This window comes from Triticum aestivum, chromosome 5B (genome assembly GCF_018294505.1).
Source record: "Triticum aestivum cultivar Chinese Spring chromosome 5B, IWGSC CS RefSeq v2.1, whole genome shotgun sequence".
In the NCBI taxonomy this organism is placed as follows: domain Eukaryota; kingdom Viridiplantae; phylum Streptophyta; class Magnoliopsida; order Poales; family Poaceae; genus Triticum; species Triticum aestivum.
This window is the reverse complement of record NC_057807.1, coordinates 711,753,565-711,776,229: the sequence shown is the minus strand read 5'-3', so window position 1 is coordinate 711,776,229 and position 22,665 is coordinate 711,753,565. Positions and strand designations below refer to the sequence as shown.

Here is a 22,665-nt window from a genome sequence, read left to right as displayed (position 1 = left end):
GGAAATTCATGATCCAGCACCTCATCGGTAAAACATAGCGGGTGTGCGGCGCCCCTGTATTTGGGTGTGCCGCTGTCTTCAAACACTTGTCGTGTTGTGTTACTTCCTGGGGCCCTCTTTTTTGGCCCGTAGATGGACCTAGTTGGGCCGTCCGTTTTCCCAGGATCATAAGTCGGCTTGTGTGCGGCGCCGCTTGTCGCTTTTGGCCTGTCATATGGCCGTCTATCCGGCCAGGCGGCCTCTTTATTTTTTGACTGTGAGGGTTCTATGGCTTCCTCGTCAAATTCTGGCAGCAACTTGCGCTTCGGGTAGCTCTTTGTTTGATGGCCATTGCCATATTTGTCTGCGATCTTGAGTACTTTGCTCCACTTCATTCTGAGTATGTCTTCCGCTTTTTCGAGCTTCCATTTTTCCTTCTTCAAACTTCTTGCAGTGGCGACGAGTTTTTTGTGAAGGTTCTTATGCTCCGGTATTGTGTCCGGACTGTTGATTGCTCCGTGAAGTGGTTGATTATCCGGTTCGTCTTGTTCGGATGGTTGCTTGGTTGTATGTTCGTCGTCCGCTGGTTTGCCCTGCTCTATCGCTGGGTCGTTAGGAATGCTTCTTTGATCGAGGCGGGACTTAGGGCGGCGTCTATGTCACCGTTTTGGTTGTTTATCGGCGGGATTATCCTCTGCCGCGTCCCGTTGTTCCTCGTTATCGCTTCCCTTTGGGGTGTCCACCATATGTATGTCATGTGACGAGGTGGCCTTCCAGTGCCCTGTAGGCGCTGGTTCTTGATTGTCTCCGGCATCATCGTCCATACCGTTGATGTCTTCGGAGTCGTAGTTTAGCACGTCGGTTAGATCGTCGACGGTGGCTACGAAGTGGGTGGTGGGTGGGCTCTGAATTTCTTCATTGTCCGCGTCCCGACCATCCTGGCCGTAGTTCGGCCAGGGCACTCCGGATAGAGAGATGCTTCAGCGAATTTAACATATCGCCGAAGGGTGAGTGCTGAAAGGTGTCCGCAGCGGTGAATTCCATGATCGGCGCCCAATCGGATTCGACTGGCAGGGGCGCAGGAGGTTTCGGAGTCCGGCAGGGGGTCCGGCACCTCGGAGTCATGGGCTTTATGCGGGACAAGGTAAGTGTTCGGCTCCATCGCCGTGGAGGTTGCAGCTCCCGAGGCGGTGTGCAGCCATCCGTCCTCGATCCGTGCGATCGGCTCCGGACTATGGGTCGCAGCGGATTCGTGTGCGGCCTCCAAGGTGCTGTCCGGCAGCAGAGTTAGGTCGTGCCCGTCGTGACAGCGCGGCACGCTCGGCTGTGGCTCAGATCTGTCGAAGATCAAGTCCCCGTGGATATCGGCCGTGAAGTTTAGGCTTCCAAACCTGACCTGACGGCCAGGGGCGTAGCTTTCGATCTGCTCCAGATGGCCAAGTGAGTTGGCCCACAGTGCGAAGCCGCCGAATACAAAGATCTGTCCGGGGAGAAAAGTCTCACCCAGAACCGCGTCGTTGTCGATTGAAGAGGCCATCAAGCCTATCGGTGACGACACAGAGGAACTCTCAATGAAAGCACCAATGTCGGTGTCAAAACCGGCGGATCTCGGGTAGGGGGTCCCGAACTGTGCGTCTTAGGCGGATGGTAACAGGAGACAAGGGACACGATGTTTTACCCAGGTTCAGGCCCTCTTGATGGAGGTAAAACCCTACGTCCTGCTTGATTGATATTGATATTATGGATGTTTACAAGAGTGGATCTACCACGAGATCAAGGAGGCTAAACCCTAGAAGCTAGCCTATGGCATGATTGTAATGGTTGTTGTTGTTGTGTCCTACAAACTAGAGCCATCTGGTTTATATAGACACCGGAGAGGGCTAGGGTTACATAGAGTCGGTTACAATAGTAGGAGATCTACGTATCCGTATTGCCAAGCTTGCCTTCCACGCCAAGGAAAGTCCCATCCGGACACGGGACGAAGTCTTCAATCTTGTATCTTCATAGTCTTGGAGTCCGGTCGATGATGATGATAGTCCGGCCGATGATAGTTCGGCCGATGATGGTAGTCCGGCTATCCGGACACCCCCTAATCCGGGACTCCCTCACTTTCCCTTCCTTCTTCCCCCTTCCACCAAAGGGAATCCTATTAGGACTTGGAGTCCTAGTAGGACTCCTCTCTCTTTGCGCGCCCTACAGGAGCCGACTGGCCTCCCCCTCTCCTCCTTTATATACGTAGGTGGGGGCCACCCCAAAGGTACATCAATTGTTCTTTGCCGTGTGCGGTGCCCCCTCCACAGTTTACTCCTCCGGTCATAGCGTCGTAGTGCTTAGGCGAAGCCCTGCGCGGATCACATCATCAACACCGTCACCATGCCATCTTGCTGACAGAACTCCCCCTCGACCCTCTACTGGATCAAGAGTTCGAGGGACGTCATCGAGCTGAACGTGTGCTGAACACAGCGCTGCCGAAACGTTCGGTACTTGGATCTGTTGGATCGTGAAGATGTTCGACTACATCAACCGCGTTAGCTAACGTTTCCGCCTTCGTTTTACGGTGGACACACTCTCCCCCTCTCTTTGCTATGCATCTTCTAGATAGATCTTGCGTGATCGTAGGAAATTTTTTGAAATTGCATGCTTCGTTCCCAACAGAAAGAGATCAACATGCGTAGAGAGTACGAGGCGGCATAGACGACAGCCGAGGTAGAGCACGCGATACGGATGGTGTCCGACCAGTGATTCATCAGATTGTCCAGTTGTGACTTGGACGTTGAATTTTATTTTGTCATGTCCGGATTGTTGAATTGTGAATTGTTTTGCTTTGTTGAATTGTGATGAATTTGTGCTATGTGATCCACGTGCTTGGATTGCATGGATTTGAAGGTTTGGATGTGAGGAGTGCGGTTATCCGGCAAGGACATATGAGGGGCCGTCCGGCGCTGTCTGGGGTCGCGTCCGTAGACGTTTAGTGGGACGGATTTGTCAAGCTCGGTTGTAGATGCTCTTAGGCAACCAGATATGAAAACCGAACTTCGCCCGAAACCCAAACAGTAGAAAAAACAAGAACCGAATCTGAACCAGAAAACCGAACTACCCGACATTTCAGTCATATCGGCTCGGGTCTGGTTTGGGTATCGGTTTTCGGGACCCGAAGTCCAGCCTGAGCAACGAGCTTTGCTCGTGGCGTACCGTCGATGGATGCAGAAGGAAGAAGTCTTTGGCACCTTTGAGGATTTTTGGATGTATTTTTTAGTTTCTGTTAGGATCTGTGCTATACTTAATACATGGCCTTTGCCCTTTCCGGAAAATTCAATATAATTTTATGATTTATTGTTTCACCAAAAAAAAGATGTGCAGTGCTGACTCAATGATTTTGTCCACGTGAACAGCATGGAATCAAAATAAAAAGAAGAAAAGTTCCCCCTCCCCCGTCGCCCCTGACTCGGATTGAACGGTAGTAGTAACATGGATGCGCAGTGATAGGTCACGGGCGCTCAGGCTTTTCCAGCGGTCATGGGGAGAGACGCTGCGGTACCCGGCGTGTTTCACAGTTCACACGCAGGTGGTGGGGGCCGAGCATTCATTCTTTGGGAGCCTCCGTAGTCTCGCCATGGTCGTCCAGATGGGGATCTATATAGAACTCCCTTCCTTTCCACCAACACCAACGCCTCCCAGCAACTCTCCCACCTCTTTTATATATAGTTAGCCATGGCTTAGTTACTAGTTATTCCGTTTGTAGGCAACCATCTCTAGCTAGTTAACCATATTCAAGAACAAAAAAAGAAACACGGGAAGTGCTAGGTCACCTCTCTCTCAGAAGAAGAAGAAACACGGCAAGAAAGCGCCAGCTCAGCTGCAGGAAATGGCTAGGGCTAGTTCGCTGCGCAACGTACAGAGATTTCACCCCTCCGTAAGTCTATAATCTCTTCAAACTGATCAAATCCTCCAACATTTTCTTGAAATTAATCGCCCTAGCATGATCGTCAATGCTTTCTGTAGCCTGTTTTTCTCCACATCAACTCGAATTTAGTTCTCATCTCCCGTGTGTGCCTCCGCACCTTTCTGCCTGCAAATACTACTACTATCATATAAGGTGAGGATGGTCGGGAGGGAGGTTAGGGAAGAGGGTTCAGGGCACGGTTTTTTCCCCCCCCCCTATTTCCTGATCGTGTAAGGTGCACGCGCGCCTGTACAGAATAATTTTCTGTACCTGGCTGCAGCAGAATAGCTCTATCATATATATCATGACAGGTTTAATTGCTGTTTATTTGCCAAGTTGAAATTTGTTGTTATTATTATTACTACGCAAAATTAAGCCAGGCTGACGTATGCATTATATTATATTGTAACAATATTAGGGAAGAGCGTCAATGACTGGGGGAAACCACTTAGCAACGAAAAGCATGGTGCAGCTGTTCAATGAGTGGGAGATCCAACTACTGGTGCTTGTTAGCTTCACAATCCAGTTCTTTCTCTTCTTTGCTGGCAGCCTCCGGCGGCGTATCAGAAACAGTGCAATGAGATCATTAATGTGGCTAGCTTACTTGGGAGCGGACGTGGTAGCAGCTTATGTCCTAGGCCTCATCTCGCGACAAGAGGTTTCCACTCATCATCTGGCTTTTTTCTGGGCGCCCTTCCTCCTCATACATCTCGGCGGACAAGACACCATCACTGCTTTTGCCATCGAGGACAACACTCTCTGGCGGCGGCATTTGTTGAATCTTGTTGTCCAAGCGTCCCTCACCCTGTATATCTTCTGGAAATCATTCGATGGCGGCCCTAACATGCAGCTTCTTGCTCCTAGCATCCTTTTGTTTATTACTGGCAGCCTGAGAAACGTCAGGGACTTGTCTTCTCGTTGGGATACATACCTTATCTCTCCTGGCCCTGTTTCCTCTGCCTTGAGCTCAGCAGATCTTGTGCGCACGTTTTTTACTGGCCTTAATTGCCCCCTTCACGGTTGGGCTATCGATATGTTGCGCCCAGACCTTTCAACCAGGTTATTCGAGATCATGGAGATTCAACTCGGCCTGATGTATGATGATATCTATACTAAGGCCCTCGTGCTTCGGACGTGGGGTTGCACCATACTTCGGTGCATCTCACATCTTTCCTTTCTGGCCGCTTTTGTGCTCTTCTCTTCGGTAGTAAGAAACAAAGAAGAGAGGTGGCACTACATTTCATTTGACGCTGCAATCACCTATGGACTGTTTTTCGGCGGTTTCTCTCTTGAAGTTTCCTCAGTATGTATCATCATGATGTCACCTCGATCTTGTGCGTGCCTAGATACTCGGCATTGTAGCTTCCTTGGTTCCATCATTACTAGGTGTAGGCGTCCAAGGAAAAGAAGGGTGTTGTGGTCAAACTCCATGGGTCAGTTCAACATGTTAAACTATTTGGGGCAGTATGACCGGCACTCAAGTAAAAGCATGTCTGTGATCAGGAAACTAGCGAATGTATTTTGCAGGACGGCATATCAAAAGTTGTGGATCAGTAAGCAGGTGGACACCAAGTTCGTGGAGGTGGATGAGCACATCATGAGATGCGTCGTCCAGAGGATAGCTCAGTATCGAAATGATGGTAGCCCCCAGCAGCAATGGCCAACTCTTGGTCCACTGCTAGGGAAGTTAGCGCAGGAACCTGATTCCAACTTTGATTGTGATGCCATTATCATCCTCCATGTATTCACAGAGGTACAGTTGAGTACGTATGTAACCACTGCTGCTGTGGAGAGTGAGCCTAGCGATGCTTCGGTCCGTGGTGTATGCCGGATGATATCCCAGTATATGTTTTATCTTTTGGTCACGCACCCTGAAATGCTGCCAATCAGGGATAGCGACCAAAGTTATCTTGCGTCAGTAACAAGGCATTATAAAAATTTGAAGGGTGCGGATGTTAATGACATCCAGCGTCGGGCAATATTGTACTTGACTAGATTTGATTTATTATCGGACCCCCCAGAGGAATGCACAGAAGCGCAGCTGTTGGAGATCCGAGAGGCATGGGTAGGTCTGCTCCTCCATGTCGCCAGCAAGTCGCGGCCGGAGATGCATGCGGCGCTGCTAGCCAGTGGAGGGGAGCTCCTTACCTTCATCTGGCTGCTCATGGCCCACTACGGACTTGGGGATGTCCACGGCTGCCCCATCGAGATGATGGCTGATCGTGCACCTACTGGTCAGCGCCACTACGCCTTCTGACCTCCTCCTCAACGCTAAGCTAGCCTCATAGGTATGTACATATCATGCATGCTTGCTTACATGTACGAATTTATTGGTATGCATTCATTCACTTGATGCAAGCGACTCTGGATATTTATCCATGACCATTAACTCTAGCTAGTATATAGTTTCTTATCCTTATAAAAAAGAGAGTTTCTAGTCTAATGTGAATTCTTTTGTTTCTTTGTCAGGTTATGCTGAAGCACTTGTAACGATTTAAACCAATCCATGCCATACACTTTCATGGGTCAATAGGAGTACCGACTCATTCCATTGCGCCTGCCTGATCAAATAACTGTGCTTCGATCTGGTTTCCTTATGCTCTTTACCATTTTTCGCTTTTTTTTAGCCAAACATGTAGGAATTTCTTCCCACAGTGCCAATGGAATCCAGAGGATTGTTGTTCCTTCTATGTAACTAGCAAGATGCCCGTGCATTGCACGGAACATCAAGATGCATTTTTTTACAAAACACCTGTTGTGATTAAATCATGCGGGAGTAATTACATGTGTAAAAACTAATGATATCTCAAGAAAGAGGAGAGATAAAGCGAGGAGGAGTGGGGCGTGGTGGTGATTGATGGTCGGACTGAGATGAGGCATGGGGATGGACGACACCGACAGTGGCCACCATGCTAGATTGTTCCAGAGACTTCCTTTTTTAATTGCTCAACAATGTGGTTGTGGGAGATAAGGATGAACGAGGGAACGCCTTTGCAAATGTGGAGAGAGGTGCTGGTACTTTTTTGCAAAATTGACATAGTTTGCTTTCTATCCGTCAGATATAGATCGAACGGTATATATTGCAAGATGGCAGGCACACCATCATCACCGACTCGGTTTTTTATAAGAGTAGAGGTATACAAACAACTATCATTATCTTCACTAATCGTCAACCTGTATCCCAATTTGCCATTTCAACCGCGAAGAATGCCGGTTAAAAAAAAGTTATTCCTATGAGGCACATATCCAGACCCTTAGGTATATCACATATAGTACCATCAAAAAGTAAACCCACTCCACACAAGAGAGAGGAAAAAACAGAAACATGTGTTAGATCCTCCGGTTCAGAAAACCAACACAAAGCACCCAGCCAGGAACAACACATACAAAAGATGCACATCACACAAACAGAAAGCCCTATAACCAGGAATCAACACACCAATAAGTAGAACGCACGATTTACTGCCTCCAGCACGCCGCACCTTTAGGACCTGTCAAGCATTCATCCTATCTAGCGTGTCAACACACGTGAATTAAAAATCACCAACTATTGTGTTCAGTATACCCTAGAACACAACATCTGCCCATCCCTACAGACTGAAAACATACTCCAGTTAGAGCAAAACCCCATATCTAACCTCGTGCCAACCATACACCCAAGCCTGAACCAACACTATATCTAACACATGGCCTGCACAGATCCATAGCCGAAAATTAGCCTAAAATGAAACATCAGCTTTATCCACCAAAGCCTCTGAACCACACTCACGAACAGAAAGAACCATCAAACGCCCCTAATCAACATATGGAAACCTTAACCAACCAACATACGAACTATCCATGTCTGAATCGTCACGACGCAAGACTTGAACAGAGCCCCAAAACCTAACCCAAGGCCTGAACAAAGTCCTAAACCCTCTGTCAACGGCACTAGACATCAAAACCAGCAAACAACGGGGCCGCCAAAATAGCCGTACGAAATCCATCCACTCATACAGATCCAACACGATAAGCAAGGGAGCAAATAGACAGCACAAAGAATGAATATAGCAACGAACCTGCCCCAGGACCATCGCCGGACACCCCAGCAAGAATCAACCACACTAGATCCAATCCCTTGGAAGCCGAAGACGAGGACGACGCCGCAACCGAAGACCAAGGGCCAACCCTAACCCCAATCTTGTGCATTGCTCAGAAACAAATACAAATTAAACCAAGAAACAGGAGACCATGAATCGAGCGTAAAGAAGAGCACATCATCATAGACTACCTCATCCATCGTAATCAACCAGGTGAAGAACCGAGATGCATCGTCCACAGCAGAAATCGAACCCTAGACGTCGACTGAATCTACAAACAACAGCACCGCATCAGACGACATGCACACAGATCTTGAAGTCTAGAAGTCTAGACATGCACACAAATCGAACCCTAGACGTCGACTGAACCCTAGACGTCGACTGAATCTACATGCACACGAAACGACAGCCAGAAACGCGGACCAGACCTGAAGTTCGACGGCGGGAGAGGCAGGAAGAAGATGGCGCCGGACGCAAGAGAGGAAGAAGGGAATGGTGAAACAGAGAGGAAGGCTAGGGTTCTGCCCCAGCCAGTCGGGTCGCCAGTTTTACCCACAGGAGCCATCCATAGGCGAAGCGACACGTAAGGGGGGGGGGCAACATGGAATGTCGAAAACACCCTCAGCAGGCAGGGTAAATATCAGGCGGTGGTAGCGCACCCGTCCAGATTTCTCCACGCACCGGCAGCAATACCCGTCACAGCCGCTGACGGGTGGGACCCACAGCGCCTGGGCCCCTCGTGTCAGCGTGGTATGCGAATGAAGCGAGAGTGTAAAAGTGCGGGCTACTATTTATTGTAGCAGTGTCGTCCACGATCCGACGGCCCGGATCGTGCCATCTCGTGATCCGATGGACGGAATGCGTCAGGGAGCGCGATCCAACGGCTGAAAATCAAACGCACGGGTGAGCTCCATTTTGTCTGTCAATCTAACAATGGGTATTGTTCGATCGATGCCCATGCAGTACCGAACGGGGTCCTAGTTTTTTTAATCCGTTATTTGCTGTTAATAAAAAAAAAAAACCTAGTTCGGCTGTGTCTATGTCCGTGGCAGTTGCCCGGAAAATATGGTAGGATCGATCGGCTTTGGCGCAATAATCTGGAATGGTTTCAGTTTGGACTTGGGTAACGGCAGACAGGCTCCATCGAGTATATATATACATCTGATCCCTGTGATGCAAAGGTTCAGCCACGACATTATTTGCAAGGATAGATACTTTTTCTCTATGCAAGGATAAATACATGCAATCAGGGAAGAAATACTTTTCTTTTTTTCTGGAGGGCTAAACACGAAATTATGGGAAATTAGAAGAAATGCACCTACATTATGAAAAATTATTAAAGAACAAATACACCTTATATAAAATAACGAAGTGGTTTCATAAAAAAAATTAAGTATGTATATAATGCTTTCATAATGAGATTTATTTCTCATGATTTACTTGTTAATTTTCTTATAAAATCCATTATTTGTTTCCTAAAAATCTGTTAATAATAAAAAAACAGTTTTACTATTTTTTAGACGTCTGTTTTTAAATTCGGCTCAGGTCGTTTTTCTGTCCGTCGGATCCGCACCAATCACTGCGCATTGGTTTGTCTTCAGTCTCCGCGTACCGGGTCGTCCTGTCGCGTTTTCGGGTTTGCGGGTCCTGGGTCTCGGATTTTCTATTCAGTCGGTAGGGCCCCACCGTGGGGGGCGGCTGCTTTTGTCTTGGTTGAGGAGGGGAGGCGGAGACGGCGGAGGGAAGGGGGCTCCTCGCAGGTGATTAGCAGCAGGTCGGCCAAGTGGAGATGGCCCGCGGCGGGTCCCCGGCAAGGAGCGCTTGAATGCGGGACGCGTGCTTCACAGGAACGGCTGCAGGTACGGAAGATGTCAGTATGGAGAGGAGCTCAGCGAAGGTCTCCCGTCATGCTCACCGCCAGCAAGCGCGGGGAGGTTTGTTGGAAATATAAGCAATTTATCGAGTGATTTTATTAACAGAAATACTAGATAAAATATGATATTGTTGGAAATATGAGCAATTTATCAAGTGATTTTACTAACAAAAATACTAGATAAAACATGACTAGTGTAGCAGTGATAAAACAAGCCATGCGATTTGACAAAGAGAAGGTAAACAACATCTTCATATATGAACCGTAACTAAACATATCTTGAGCAAACAGTATAGCAAGTTGCATATATGAAATAGAGTCTAACATATCCAGGGCAAACACTAGAACAAGGAACTGTAGCAGAACCTCTAATGGAAAGGAGACAAACACGTACGGGGCAGCAGCAGCAGAAGCGCTGGACTTGGGGTCGGTGTCCTCGCCAGCCATGTCGTCGAGGAGGTCGTGGACGTCGGGGAAGAAGTCGTCGTCGGGGAAGTAGTCGTCCAAGTCCGGGGCGTCCGTGATGAAGAAGCCAGTAGTCGCGCTGAGCGTTCCCCAAAAACCTTATCACCCTTCTCCCGTACAGGACTCAAAAGGTGCGGTCTCGGAGCCCTACTGTCCCGACCTGCGGTGCACGCCGCGAGCCGGGATGAGAAAGAACGTAGCAGCAGCGCAGTGCTCAAGAACTTGTGGCGAGAGGAGGAAGAGATTCTGGTGCGTCTGTCTGGGAGGAGATGAAACGAACAGGCAGCAGGCGAAGAGGTGCGCCGTTCGTATTCAATCTCCACTACAGCAAAACATTTCAGCTTTCGCGTGCCCTTTCGTATACCCGTAGTGCGTGGCAAATTACATCGGCTCGGCTCATTCCCGCAACCCGCGGCGCGGCGCGGCGCGACGAGGCGAGGCGAGGCGAGGCGTGGCGTGGCGTGGCGGGCGGCGGAGGAGGAGCGCGCGTGGATGTCCCTCTTGTTCTCATGCTCATACAAGTGGGGAAGGAGCCTCCCTTATAAAGAGGTCCAGCTCCCTCTAAACTAGCAAGGTGGGACTAAACTTTAGTTCCACCTCTTGCCTTGCACGAATGGGCTGCGTGGGCCTCTAGGATTTATTAGGAATTTCTGAAACTGCTATTGGGCTAGGCCCAAATAGACAAAAATTCCAGCAATCCCCCACCAGATCCCAGAGGCACACAAAATTTGCCTTTAGTTCCAAAACACTGTTTTATATACCGGTACTGCAGTGGAGACTGTTAAGTTGAACTTCCACCTAGAACTCTATGCTACACTAGTAAGCAACTTGAACAGTGGACTGGGCCTTGAACTGCAAGTTTTCTGCGAATCTAGCTTCACATAAAGCCTTGACCGATACGTGGCTACCATGGGTCTTCCCCGCGGGTGGAGCTTATGCGTCATACTCCGTGACCTTTCATGAGTTTACTAGACAGAACCCTACTCTCGTAGATTGCGAGGTTTAACAATCAGACTCATATAGGTGCGTTCTTCAAAAGATGTTCTGCAGGACAACATCTCTGCTTCAAAGAGCCACTTAGAACACATTAAGATATACATCAACCTGCCATGCAGATTAAGAGAGTATTGCATCTTCATGGAGTGGTATTTTAACAGTAAGGATACTCTCCTCCCAGTTGACCAACAGCTTGTCTTCCACATCTAATTCACGGGATCTCCGATCACAAAGAATAGGTTACCACTGCGAACAATTCATATTGTGGGTCTCATACCCATCTCCCTCGATGCATTATCTATCACATTACGTGATAGACCCTTTGTAAAAGGATCTGCCAGAATTTTAGACGTTTGGATATAATCCAATGCAATAACTCCGGAGTTTTTCATTTTTCTGACAGACTTTAACCTTCTCTGAACGTGTCTTGATGACTTCATGTTATCCTTTGAGCTGCTCACTTTAGTGATCACAGTTTGATTGTCACAGTTCATAAGGATACCCGGTACAGGTTTCTCAACTACCGGCAAGTCATTCAAGAGCCGGCGAAGCCAATCTGCTTCGACCGTAGCTGTATCTAGTGCTGTGAGTTCTGCTTCCATTGTTGACCTTGTTAAGATGGCGTGCTTGCAAGACTTCCAAGAAACAGCGCCACCTCCATGAGTGAATACATAACCGCTCGTGGCCTTTATCTCATCAGCATCTGAGATCCAGTTTGAGTCACTATACCCTTCAAGCACCTTTGGATGCCCAGTGTAGTGAATTCCATAATTCACAGTGCCTTTCAAATAACACAAAACTCTCTCTAGAGCTTTCCAATGCACATCTCCTGGTTTTGAAACAAACCGACTCAGTTTGCTAACAGCAAAAGAGATGTCAGGTCTTGTAGCACTTGCTAAGTACATAAGCGAGCCAATAATCTGAGAATACTTCAATTGATCTCTAGCAATTCTTCGATTCTTTCGAAGCAGCACGCTAGCATCATATGATGTTGGAGAGGGCTTGCAGTCACTATAGCCAAAGCGACTCAAGATCTTTTCCACATAGTGAGATTGAAGCAATGTAATCCCACCATCATCATCTCTCAACAACTTGATGTTCAAAATGACATCAGCCACTCCTAAATCCTTCATCTCAAAACAGCGAGATAGGAAATCCTTGACCTCCTTAATAACATTCAGATTTGTTCCAAAAATCAGTATGTCATCAACATACAAGCAAAGCATAACTTCCTCGCCCCCACCATGGCGATAGTACACACATTTGTCAGCTTCGTTCACAAGAAAGCCTGCAGCGGTTAAAGTTCTTTCGAATTTCTCATGCCACTGTTTGGGTGCTTGCTTGAGTCCATACAAAGACTTTAGCAACTTGCACACTTTCCCTTCCTGACCATCTATTACAAACCCATCTGGTTGTTCCATATAAATTTCCTCATCCAACTCTCCATTTAGGAAAGCAGTCTTAACATCCATTTGATGAACGAGAAGACCATGTGAGGTAGCTAATGAAAGTAGAACTCGAATAGTTGTCAGTCGAGCCACATGTGAGTAAGTATCAAAGAAGTCTTCACCTTCCTTTTGGGTATAACCCTTTGCCACGAGCCGAGCCTTGTACTTTTCAATAGTACCATCAGGCCTAAGCTTCTTCTTGAATACCCATTTGCATCCTCTAGGTTTGCACCCATAAGAACGATCAGTTATCTCCCAAGTTTCATTCGCCAAGATGGAATCCATCTCACTACGAACCGCTTCCTTCCAGTAGTCAGCATCTTCAGATGCATAGGCCTCTGAAATAGAACTGGGAGTGTCATCTATGAGATACACAAGAAAATCATCACCAAAAGACTTGGCAGTCCTCTGTATCTTGCTCCTAGTAGGAACTTCATTGTTCTCCTCCACAGGACTTTCAAAGTGTTCCATCGAAATGGCAGGTTCAGTAATTGTATCTGGTTCCTGATTCGATGAACTAGGCATCTCCTAATTAGATGAGGTAGCCATATCCTTCATGGGAAAGATATTTTCAAAGAAAGTCGCATCATTCGACTCCATGATCGTACCAACATGCATGTCAGGTACCTCAGATTTTACAACCAAGAATCTATAGCCAATGCTATGAAAAGCATATCCCAGGAAAACACAATCCATAATTTTTGGTCCCAGCTTCCGCTTCTTTGGAATTGGCACATTAACTTTCGCCAAACAACACCAGGTTCGTAGATAAGAGAGCTTTAACCTTTTTTTCTCCCATTCCTCGAATGGAGCTATCTCTTTGTTCTTTGTTGGAACTCGGTTTAAGACATGACAAGCAGTCAATATCGCCTCCCCCCACCATGCCTTGGAGAGACCCGATGTGTCTAACATGGCGTTAACCAAATCAGTTAGAGTAAGGTTCTTTCTTTCGGCCACCCCATTTGACTGAGGCGAGTAGGGCGGCGTCCTCTCATGGATTATACCATGTTCCGCACAAAAAGCATCAAATTCATTGGAAAAATACTCTCCACCACGGTCAGACCTAAGCCTCTTGATTTTTCAATCAAGTTGGTTTTCCACTTCAGCTTTATAGATCTTGAAAAGGTTCAAAGCCTCATCCTTAGATTTCAGAAGATACACACGACAGTATCTAGTGGAGTCGTCAATTAACATCATGAAATATTTCTTTCCACCTTTTGTCAAAACACCATTCATTTCACATAGATCTGAATGTATAAGTTCTAGTGGTGCAAGATTTCTCGTCTCCGCAGTCACGTGAGACTTACGAGGTTGCTTAGCTTGCACACACACTTGACACTTAGATCCCTTGACAGTGGTGAAACTAGGGATTAAGTTCAACTTCGCTAGTCGCGACATGCAACCAAAGTTAACATGACAAAGACGTGAATGCCACACATTTGATTCACTATTGTTGCAAATATGATTAACAACTTTATTGCAAATGTCTGATAAGGATAAACGAAACAGGCCTCCTGACTCATAGCCTTTACCAACAAAGGTTCCATACTTGGATATTACAAATTTATTCGACTCAAAGACAAGCTTATAGTCATCTCTACACAGAAGAGATCCGCTAACAAGATTTTTATTGACGGAGGGGACATAATGCACGTTCTTCAGCCGCACGATCTTCCCCGAAGTAAACTTCAGATCGACCGTGCCAACACCACGAACAGAAGCACTTGAACCGTTGCCCATCAGGACGATTGAAGTCCCTGCGGTCTGATAAGACGAAAACATGGAAATATCACCACATACATGCACATTAGCACCCGTGTCAATCAACCAGTTAGGAGAATGACATACTGAAAGAATAGTGGGAAATATACCATACCCATCATCCTTCATGTCAATGTCTCCAATGACAACATTAGCGGTGTTGCCGCCTTTTCCAGGATGACACTTGTCATAGCGATTAGGGCAACTAGGAGCCCAATGATCAGGATCTCCACACACATGACAAGCACCTTTCTTCTTGCCATTCTTCTTCTTGAAGTTCGAGTGTTGCACAGCCTTGTTCTTCCCATCAAACTTTGCTTTACCATCAAACTTGCCCTTGTTCTTGAACTTGTGGGGCTGGAAGTTCTGCTTCTGTACCACATTGGCACTAGATCCTCCCTCAATACCTCGAGCACGTGTGTCCTTTGCTCTCGCCTTTTCTTCCACATCAAAAGTACCAATGAGATCCGGAACGGAAAACTCCTGTCACTTATGTTTCAGTAAGGTAGCAAAGTTCCTCCATGAAGGAGGAAGCTTAGTGATGATACCCCCGGCAACAAACTTGTCTGGTAGCATGCAATTGAAGTGCTCAAGTTCTCTAGCAAATGACTGTATCTCATGAGCCTGCTCAACCACGGAGCGCTCTTTAGTCATCTTGTACTCATAGAATTGCTCCATGATGTACAACTCAGTGCCGGCATCCGAGACCCCAAACTTGGCCTCGAGTGCGTCCCACATATCTTTTCCATTATCAATTGACGCATAAGCATCAACTATGTTCTCTCCAAGAACACTCAAGAGCGCAGCCTTAAACAAGGTATCCATTTTCTGAAAAGCTTGTGTCTGTTGGGCATCTTGCTCTCCTTCAGGTTTGCCAAGAGTGGCGTCATAGCAACTCATGGTTTGAAACCATAAGACTGCTCTCACGCGCAACCTCTTATAGTGGATACCCTCAAACATAGGAGGTCTCATGGAAGCAGCAAAACCACTTGGGGTAAATTTCCTATAATAAGGTTTTTCGATTGTTGGAAATATGAACAATTTATCGAGTGATTTTATTAATAGAAATACTAGATAAAACATGATATTGTTGGAAATATGAGCAATTTATCGAGCGATTTTATTAACAGAAATACTAGATAAAACATGACTAGTGTACAGTGATAAAACAAGCCATGTGATTTGACAAAGAGAAGGTAAACAACATCTTCATATATGAACCGTAACTAAACATATCTTGAGCAGACAATATAGCAAGTTGCATATATGAAATAGAGTCTAACATATCCAGGGCAAACACTAGAACAAGGAACTGTAGCAGAACCTCTAATGGAAAGGAGACGAACACGTATGGGGCAGCAGTAGCAGAAGCGCTGGACTTGGGGTCGGTGTCCTCGCCAGCCATGTCGTCGAGGAGGTCATGGACGTTGGGGAAGAAGTCGTCGTCGGGGAAGTAGTCGTCCGAGTCCGGGGCGTCCATGATGAAGAAGCCAGTAGTCGCGCTGAGCGTTCCCCAAAAACCTTATCACCCTTCTCCCGTACAGGACTCAAAAGGTGCGGTCTCGGAGGCCTACTGTCCCGACCTGCGGTGCACGCCGCAAGCCGGGATGAGGAAGAACGTAGAAGCAGCGCAGTGCTCAGGAACTTGTGGCGAGAGGAGAAAGAGATTCTGGTGCGTCTCTCTGGGAGGAGCGACCTCCCTTTTATAGGCGCAAGAGAAGAAGGCGAGAGGCTATGCTGGGAGCTGAAGAGAACGAGGGAGACGAAACGAACAGGCAGCAGGCGAAGAGGTGCGCCGTTCGTATTCAATCTCCACTACAGCAAAACATTTCAGCTTTCGCGTGCCCTTTCGTATACCCGTAGTGCGTGGCAAAAATTTACATCGGCTCATTCCCGCAACCCGCGGCGCGGCGCGGCGCGGCGTGACGAGGAGCGCGCGTGGATGTCCCTCTTGTTCTCATGCTCATACAAGTGGGGAAGGAGCCTCCCTTATAAAGAGGTCCAGCTCCCTCTAAACTAGCAAGGTGGGACTAAACTTTAGTTCCACCTCTTGCCTTGCATGAATGGGCTGCGTGGGCCTCTAGTATTTATTAGGAATTTCTGAAACTGCTATTGGGCTAGGCCCAAATAGACAAAAATTCTAGCAAGGTTAGTAGTCGCCAGCGTGGGCTAGGCCCAAATCTCGTTAAGCGTGTTATTATGAAGCAACCGCGAATGCCGACCAGGGCCAGGCCCACCTCTCGCCTAGGTGGTCTCAACCTGCCCTGTCGCTCCGCCACATAGTAACAGTCGGGGGCCGTCGGGAACCCAGGCCCACCTCTACCAGGATGGAGCCACCTGTCCTTCCAGCCCCCACATCGGAATCACTTGCGGGTACTCAACGAGCTGACCCGACTTGAGTCACCATCTGTATAGTATGTATGTATAGTATATACCCGTGATCACCTCCCGAGTGATCACGGACCGATAGTATAGCATGGCAGACTGACAAGAATGTAGGGCCAATGATGATATACTAGCATCCTATACTAAGCATTTAGGATTGCGGGTAAGGTATCAATGACTGCAGCAACAATGACAGGCTATGCAACAGAATAGGAGTAACCAAACAGTAACATGCTACACTACTCTGATGCAAGCAGTATAGAGAAGAATAGGCGATATCTGGTGATCAAGGGGGGCTTGCCTGGTTGCGCTGGCAAGGAGGGGTCGTCAACTCCGTAGTCATACTGGGTAGCAGCGGCATCGGTCTCGTAGTCTACCTGAGAGAAGAGGGGGAAGAAACTGTAAATACAATGCAAACATAAGCATGACGATGCATGCCAAGACAATGAGCGGTGTTAGGTGTGCCCTAACGCGGTAGTAGGTGATACCGGCGAAAGGGGGAAACATCCGGGAAAGTATCCCCGGTGTTTCACGTTTTCGAACAGATGAACTGGAGGGGGAAAGTTGTGGGTTCACTATGCTAGGGATGCGTGGCGGACGGACGGGCTGCGTATCTGGATTCATCTCGTCGTTCTGAGCAACTTTCATGTACAAATTTTTTCCATCCGAGCTACGATTTATTTTATATTAATTTTAAAAGGATTTAATCATTTTCTAGATTTTATTTAATTATTTTAAATCAACATTACGTCAGCATGACATCAGCAGTCAACAGGGCATTGACGGGTCAAACTGACGTGAGGGTCTCGAATGACATTGACTGATTAATTAACTAACAGTTAATTGGGTTAATTAATGATCAGATTAATCTAATTATGATCAAAAAGTTAATTAATTCTTTAATTAATTAATTAATAAATTAACATTATTATTATTTTATTTTATTTAATTCCTTTTTTTATAAAAACGTTCTGGGCTAGGCCCCACATGTCAATGGCCCAGGGCCTTAGCGGGCGCTGGGTATTGGTTACGGACGCGGGCGCCGGGTCGCCTGGACCGGGGCGCGGCGGGAGGGCTGCCGGCGAAGCTGGGGCGCCGGGCGCGGGTGGCCGTGACCATGGCGGGGCCCTCCTATCGGTTGCGGCAGGCGGAGGTGAGCACAGGGGAGGAGCAGGGGTTCGTGCGACGCACGTGCGGCGACGAGTGCGGGCGGCAGAAGCCAGTGACGATGGGGCAGGGGCGGGGCATGGTCGCTGCTGCAGGCGACGTGAAGCGGCGCAGTGGGCCCGGCGCGGCCACGGGCGCGGCGCGGCCACGGGCGCGCAAGGGGCGTGAGCTAGCATGAGTAGGGGGCAGCAGGGTCGAGCCGGAGCTTGGTTCTCGTGGTCTTCGGTGGTACGACATGAAATTAACGGGCAAACAAAGGGGAAATCATGGGGAGCTCACAACGGGGTTGTAGGGTTCGGGGCAGCGGGGTGTGGGAAGGAAGTCGGGGACGACCTTGTTGACGGAGACGGCGTCGATGATGGAGTCCGGTGGGGCAGCTCCAGCGAGGGGTCGAGGAGAAGGACGGCGAGGCGGCGCCCCGGGCATCGGCGAGGTTCAGTGGCGTCAGGGCATCAAAGTCGGCGAGGTAGCTCTGGTTGGCGGCGAGGCGCGGTCGAAGGGCAATGGGTCGCCTGGCTCGGGTGCCGGCGTGGACGACGATGGGGAGGGGGGTTGCTCCAACGCTGCTGGAGGAGGCCAAGCAGGGGAGGCGGCAGCGCCATGGCCCTCCGCCGAGCAGAGGATGGCGCGAGGAGCTCCTCTCCTCGGCATGATGTGTGCGTGTTGTGTGGTGGCGGCGGGTGAGGGAGACGAGGGGATCGTGGGGGAGTGGGGGGTGATTTAGGGTTTGGGGTCGGGGGAGTGGCCTTTTAGGCCAGGGAGAGTGGGGTGGGCTGTGGGCTGCCTGGCGACCTGGTGGCCTAGTGGGCCGAGGGGCCGGGGGGAATCCTTTTCTTTTCTTTAGTCTTCTGTTTTTATCTTCTTCCTTTTTTCCTTTTTTTATCTTATATTTTTCTGTTTTATTTTAGTTGCATTTTATTTTAGTTTTAGTAAAAATTATCACTAACACCTAAATTGGTACTTTCAAATAAACTACTGCCACATTAATTCTTATCCCAACTAAAATAGTTTAATATTTTATAAAATTCAAAAGGCATTTATTTTATTATTTAACCTACAGTTTTAATTATTTTGAACACTTAAACATTTTATTAAAGTTAGGTTTCTCCACCATAATTACCTATGCATTAGTTGGATAACTCCGAACATTTTAGTTTTAATATTTGAAAACTTTTATTGTTTGATTGATTTTGAATTTGAATTTGGATTGGTTCTAAACTAACACGAGATTAGCAACAGTAATCGTGGTGATGTGACATCATTACGAGTGGGTTACTGTAGCTTAATTACCCGGGCGTCACAATACCATTCAAAAATATAGAACAACCATTGTCCTTTAAATTGAATTCATTACCTTGACTCATTAAACATGAGGCAGAAATAATGTTCCGACTAAGTGCAGGAATGTAATAACAATTATTCAATTCCATAATGAATCCAGAAGGAAGCTGGAGCTGCATCGTGCTGACCTCTAACGCAACAACTCTTGCTTTGTTGCCGACCCTGATGTCAATCTCCCCTTGTGTCACACGCCTAGTTCTTACCAACCCCTGCACCGAGTTGCAAATATGAACAACCGATCCGGTATGAAATACGCAAGAACTACTAGGTATGTCAACAAGGTAAATGTCTATAACATATGCAACAAGTGTCCCTTTTCCCGAAGCCGCATTCCCGGGCTTCTTGCCATGCTCTGCAAGCCACTTGCTACAGTTCCTCTTCCAGTGACCGGTCTCCTTGCAGTGATAGCAAACGGTCTTCGAGTCCGGTCCAGACTTCGGCGCAGTGGCGGAGGTTACCGTCTCCGTGCCCTTTACCTTAGCCTTTTTCTTGGACCAACTCTTCTTGAACTTAGCCGATTTCTGCACCATCAACACTTGATGCATGCCTTTGTTTATATCCTGCTCTGGCACTTTGAGCATCCCATGCAATTCAGTGAGCTTCATATCCATGCCATGCATATAATAGTTCGAGATGAACGTCCCATAGCTGGGCAGAAGAGAACCCAGAACTGCATCTGTAGCAAGCTCATCCAAGAGCGGGAAGCCCAACCGATCCAAAGCTTGCACATATCCGATCATCTTGATGAGCTTGCACATATCCGATCATCTTGATGACATGTGGGCTCAGTGGATCACCTTCCTTCAGCTTGCAATCCATCAAGGATCGCCAGACATTGAACCTTTCGGTTCCAGCCTGTGTCTGAAACATGCTCTAGAGACTCTCGATCATATCATAAGCCTCAACATTTTCAAAATGCTGTTGCAACTCGGGCTCCATACAAGCCATCATCAGACAGCTGATCTCCATTGATTCATCAACGAGTTTCTGGTAGGCATTCTTAGTTGTGGCATTAGCATTATCGGCAGGTTCCTCTGGAAGTGGATCCTCTAGAACATGTTCCTTTTTATCATGCTTGAGAACAATTCTCAGATTTATATACCAGGTGGTAAAGTCTGTTCCATTTAGTTTATCGTTTTCCAGAATTGATTTCAATGCAAAGTTGGGTTGAGCAGGTGGTGCCATTGATCTACAACAGAAAATATGCAATCACTAAGCAATGTGTTCATGTAGAGTAATTCTAGCCTAAACAGAAATACTCCCGCTGAAGTCAGCATCCCTCCGCAAACTCTCAGTGATTTAGGATCCGACTAGCGCATGCGACTAGTGAGCTTTAGCATCACTGCTAGCCAACATACCTATCCGGTAAGCAACTCCTTGCTAATCGTATCTCTATACGACTCCTGTTGGTCGGGAAGGTATATCATACCCCGTCTCTCAACCTTCTTTGCCACAAGGCCCAAAACTGTTTTGATAGCCTTGTCAAGTTAACCTGATGCAGTGCATGTCCGTGTCTAACACGAACCCTTCAGTTCAAGGACACCCAGCAGCACCTCAATTTTATGAGCCCACTACTAGACGTACTTGACGTGCGAAGGTGCAACATCGGGGATGGCAATTCGCTTGATATTCATGAGGGATCATTCTACCATTCTAACATGCATAGAAACAAAGAAGCATAACAATCACATATAAACATATATTGTGAAATAGTATGGCTCCTTCATGGACGTTCTTCCAGGTTGGCTCCGACTCCGATGACCATCTAGGAACTCCATCTTGTTTGTCATGCCGGGATGCCAAGCCACCAACCTGATCTCTATCATCCAACTACTACAACTAGTAATGAATTTACGTAGAGTCACAAGTCGACATGCAGGTCCTTATACAATATAATGACAGCACATTGGCTCCTGCCGGCTGACAAACATGACACGCAGGCCATGTATAAATTACACACATGCATCACATACACATGAGCCATACTATTCACATCAAACCTGCATAACAAAGTTGTGCATAGAATCATATTCTACCGGTTTGTGTGTCGGGTACGAAATACACAGCACTACGCACACGGCGGTCCCATCTGAACTCCGATCACGTCGAATTTTCTGATCTGACCGATATTATCGGTCACCGCGAGTCCGATTCGGGTTTATGTTTCACTGTTAACCCCGATGGTGGATACCGACCGGTAGGGGTAGGTTGTGTCACGACCTCATTGACTCCGATCATCAAAAACCATAGCCTCTTCAATCCCCATATGCAGTTGATCTAATCAACCGTGCACATAGCCGATCTCATCAAGGACAACAGAACTCATCTGCTGCCTCCATATATCTAATATGCATATGATCTGAATCCAAATCCTATAGCAGAGGCTCTAATACCACTGTTGGGTTCTATGGTAGGGTGCGTCGACTGCAAATTATAATTTCCTACGCGTAGAACAACCAAGAACATGCTACGGGAGATGGATCACGCATCGTTACCACTAGACGCGCAGTGCCGTGCAACGGAGGAAGAGTTGGGGCAGCGCATCCGCGTGGATCGTCTCCTCCTTGTCCGATCTCCCTCGAAAAGCTGGTCGTCCGATCCCACGTACAAGTTCGCCGGAGCGGCGCATTTGCACCACCTCTAACGGTATCGGCGCATGCAGGAGGAACACCGTGCGACAGACTGCTAGGTCCGATCACACAATCGGCAGCGAGTGGAGGTGGCTATTCGCAACACATGAAAACCCTAGTCGCAGTGCTGAAGCGATCAACCGCATGAGCGTGTCACACATCCACTTTATATAGGCGTCTGTTGCAGCCTCAACACTTGGGCCTCGCACGGACCCTAAAGCCCAAAGTCTACTCGGTCACATTCCTAGTCCAGTTCGGATCACATCTGACCAGTGTCCTACGAACCGACCTCGTAGGTTCCTTCCCTTAAGTGCGCGACCCCTTAGGTTCAAGTTGACTTGGTCACAGTTCGGATCACCTCCAACCTGCACGGTTGGTAGTGATACGTCTCCAACGTATCTACTTTTCCAAACACTTTTGCCCTTGTTTTGGACTCTAACTTGCATGATTTGAATGAAACTAACCCAGACTGACGCTGTTTTCAGCAGAACTGCCATGATGTTGTTTTATGTGTAGAAAATAAAAGTTCTCGGAATGTCCTGAAAATCCACGGAGACACTTTTTGGAAAATACAAAAAAATACTAGCAAAAGAATCAA

The 22,665-nt window shown here is 47.6% G+C and overlaps 1 protein-coding gene across 1 annotated transcript; it reads left to right on the top strand.

Annotated features, from left to right (window-relative positions):
* The first annotated feature begins 3,440 nt into the window (after positions 1 to 3,440).
* Positions 3,441 to 6,824, top strand: LOC123114476 (uncharacterized). Its single transcript, XM_044535967.1, has 3 exons — positions 3,441 to 3,892; positions 4,341 to 6,210; positions 6,392 to 6,824. The coding sequence occupies exons 1-2, from the start codon at positions 3,845 to 3,847 to the stop codon at positions 6,177 to 6,179; spliced, it is 1,887 nt and encodes a 628-aa protein (XP_044391902.1). The 5' UTR covers positions 3,441 to 3,844; the 3' UTR covers positions 6,180 to 6,210; positions 6,392 to 6,824.
* Positions 6,825 to 22,665: the final 15,841 nt, after the last annotated feature.

What these genes read in the sequence shown, in the direction of transcription:
- LOC123114476 (XM_044535967.1), top strand. Translation starts at nt 3,845, where the DNA reads ATGGCTAGGGCTAGTTCGCTGCGCAACGTACAGAGATTTCACCCCTCC. An exon ending in TACAGAGATTTCACCCCTCC is followed by an intron (nt 3,893 to 4,340) that starts GTAAGTCTATAA and finishes TAACAATATTAG; the next exon opens with GGAAGAGCGTCAATGACTGG.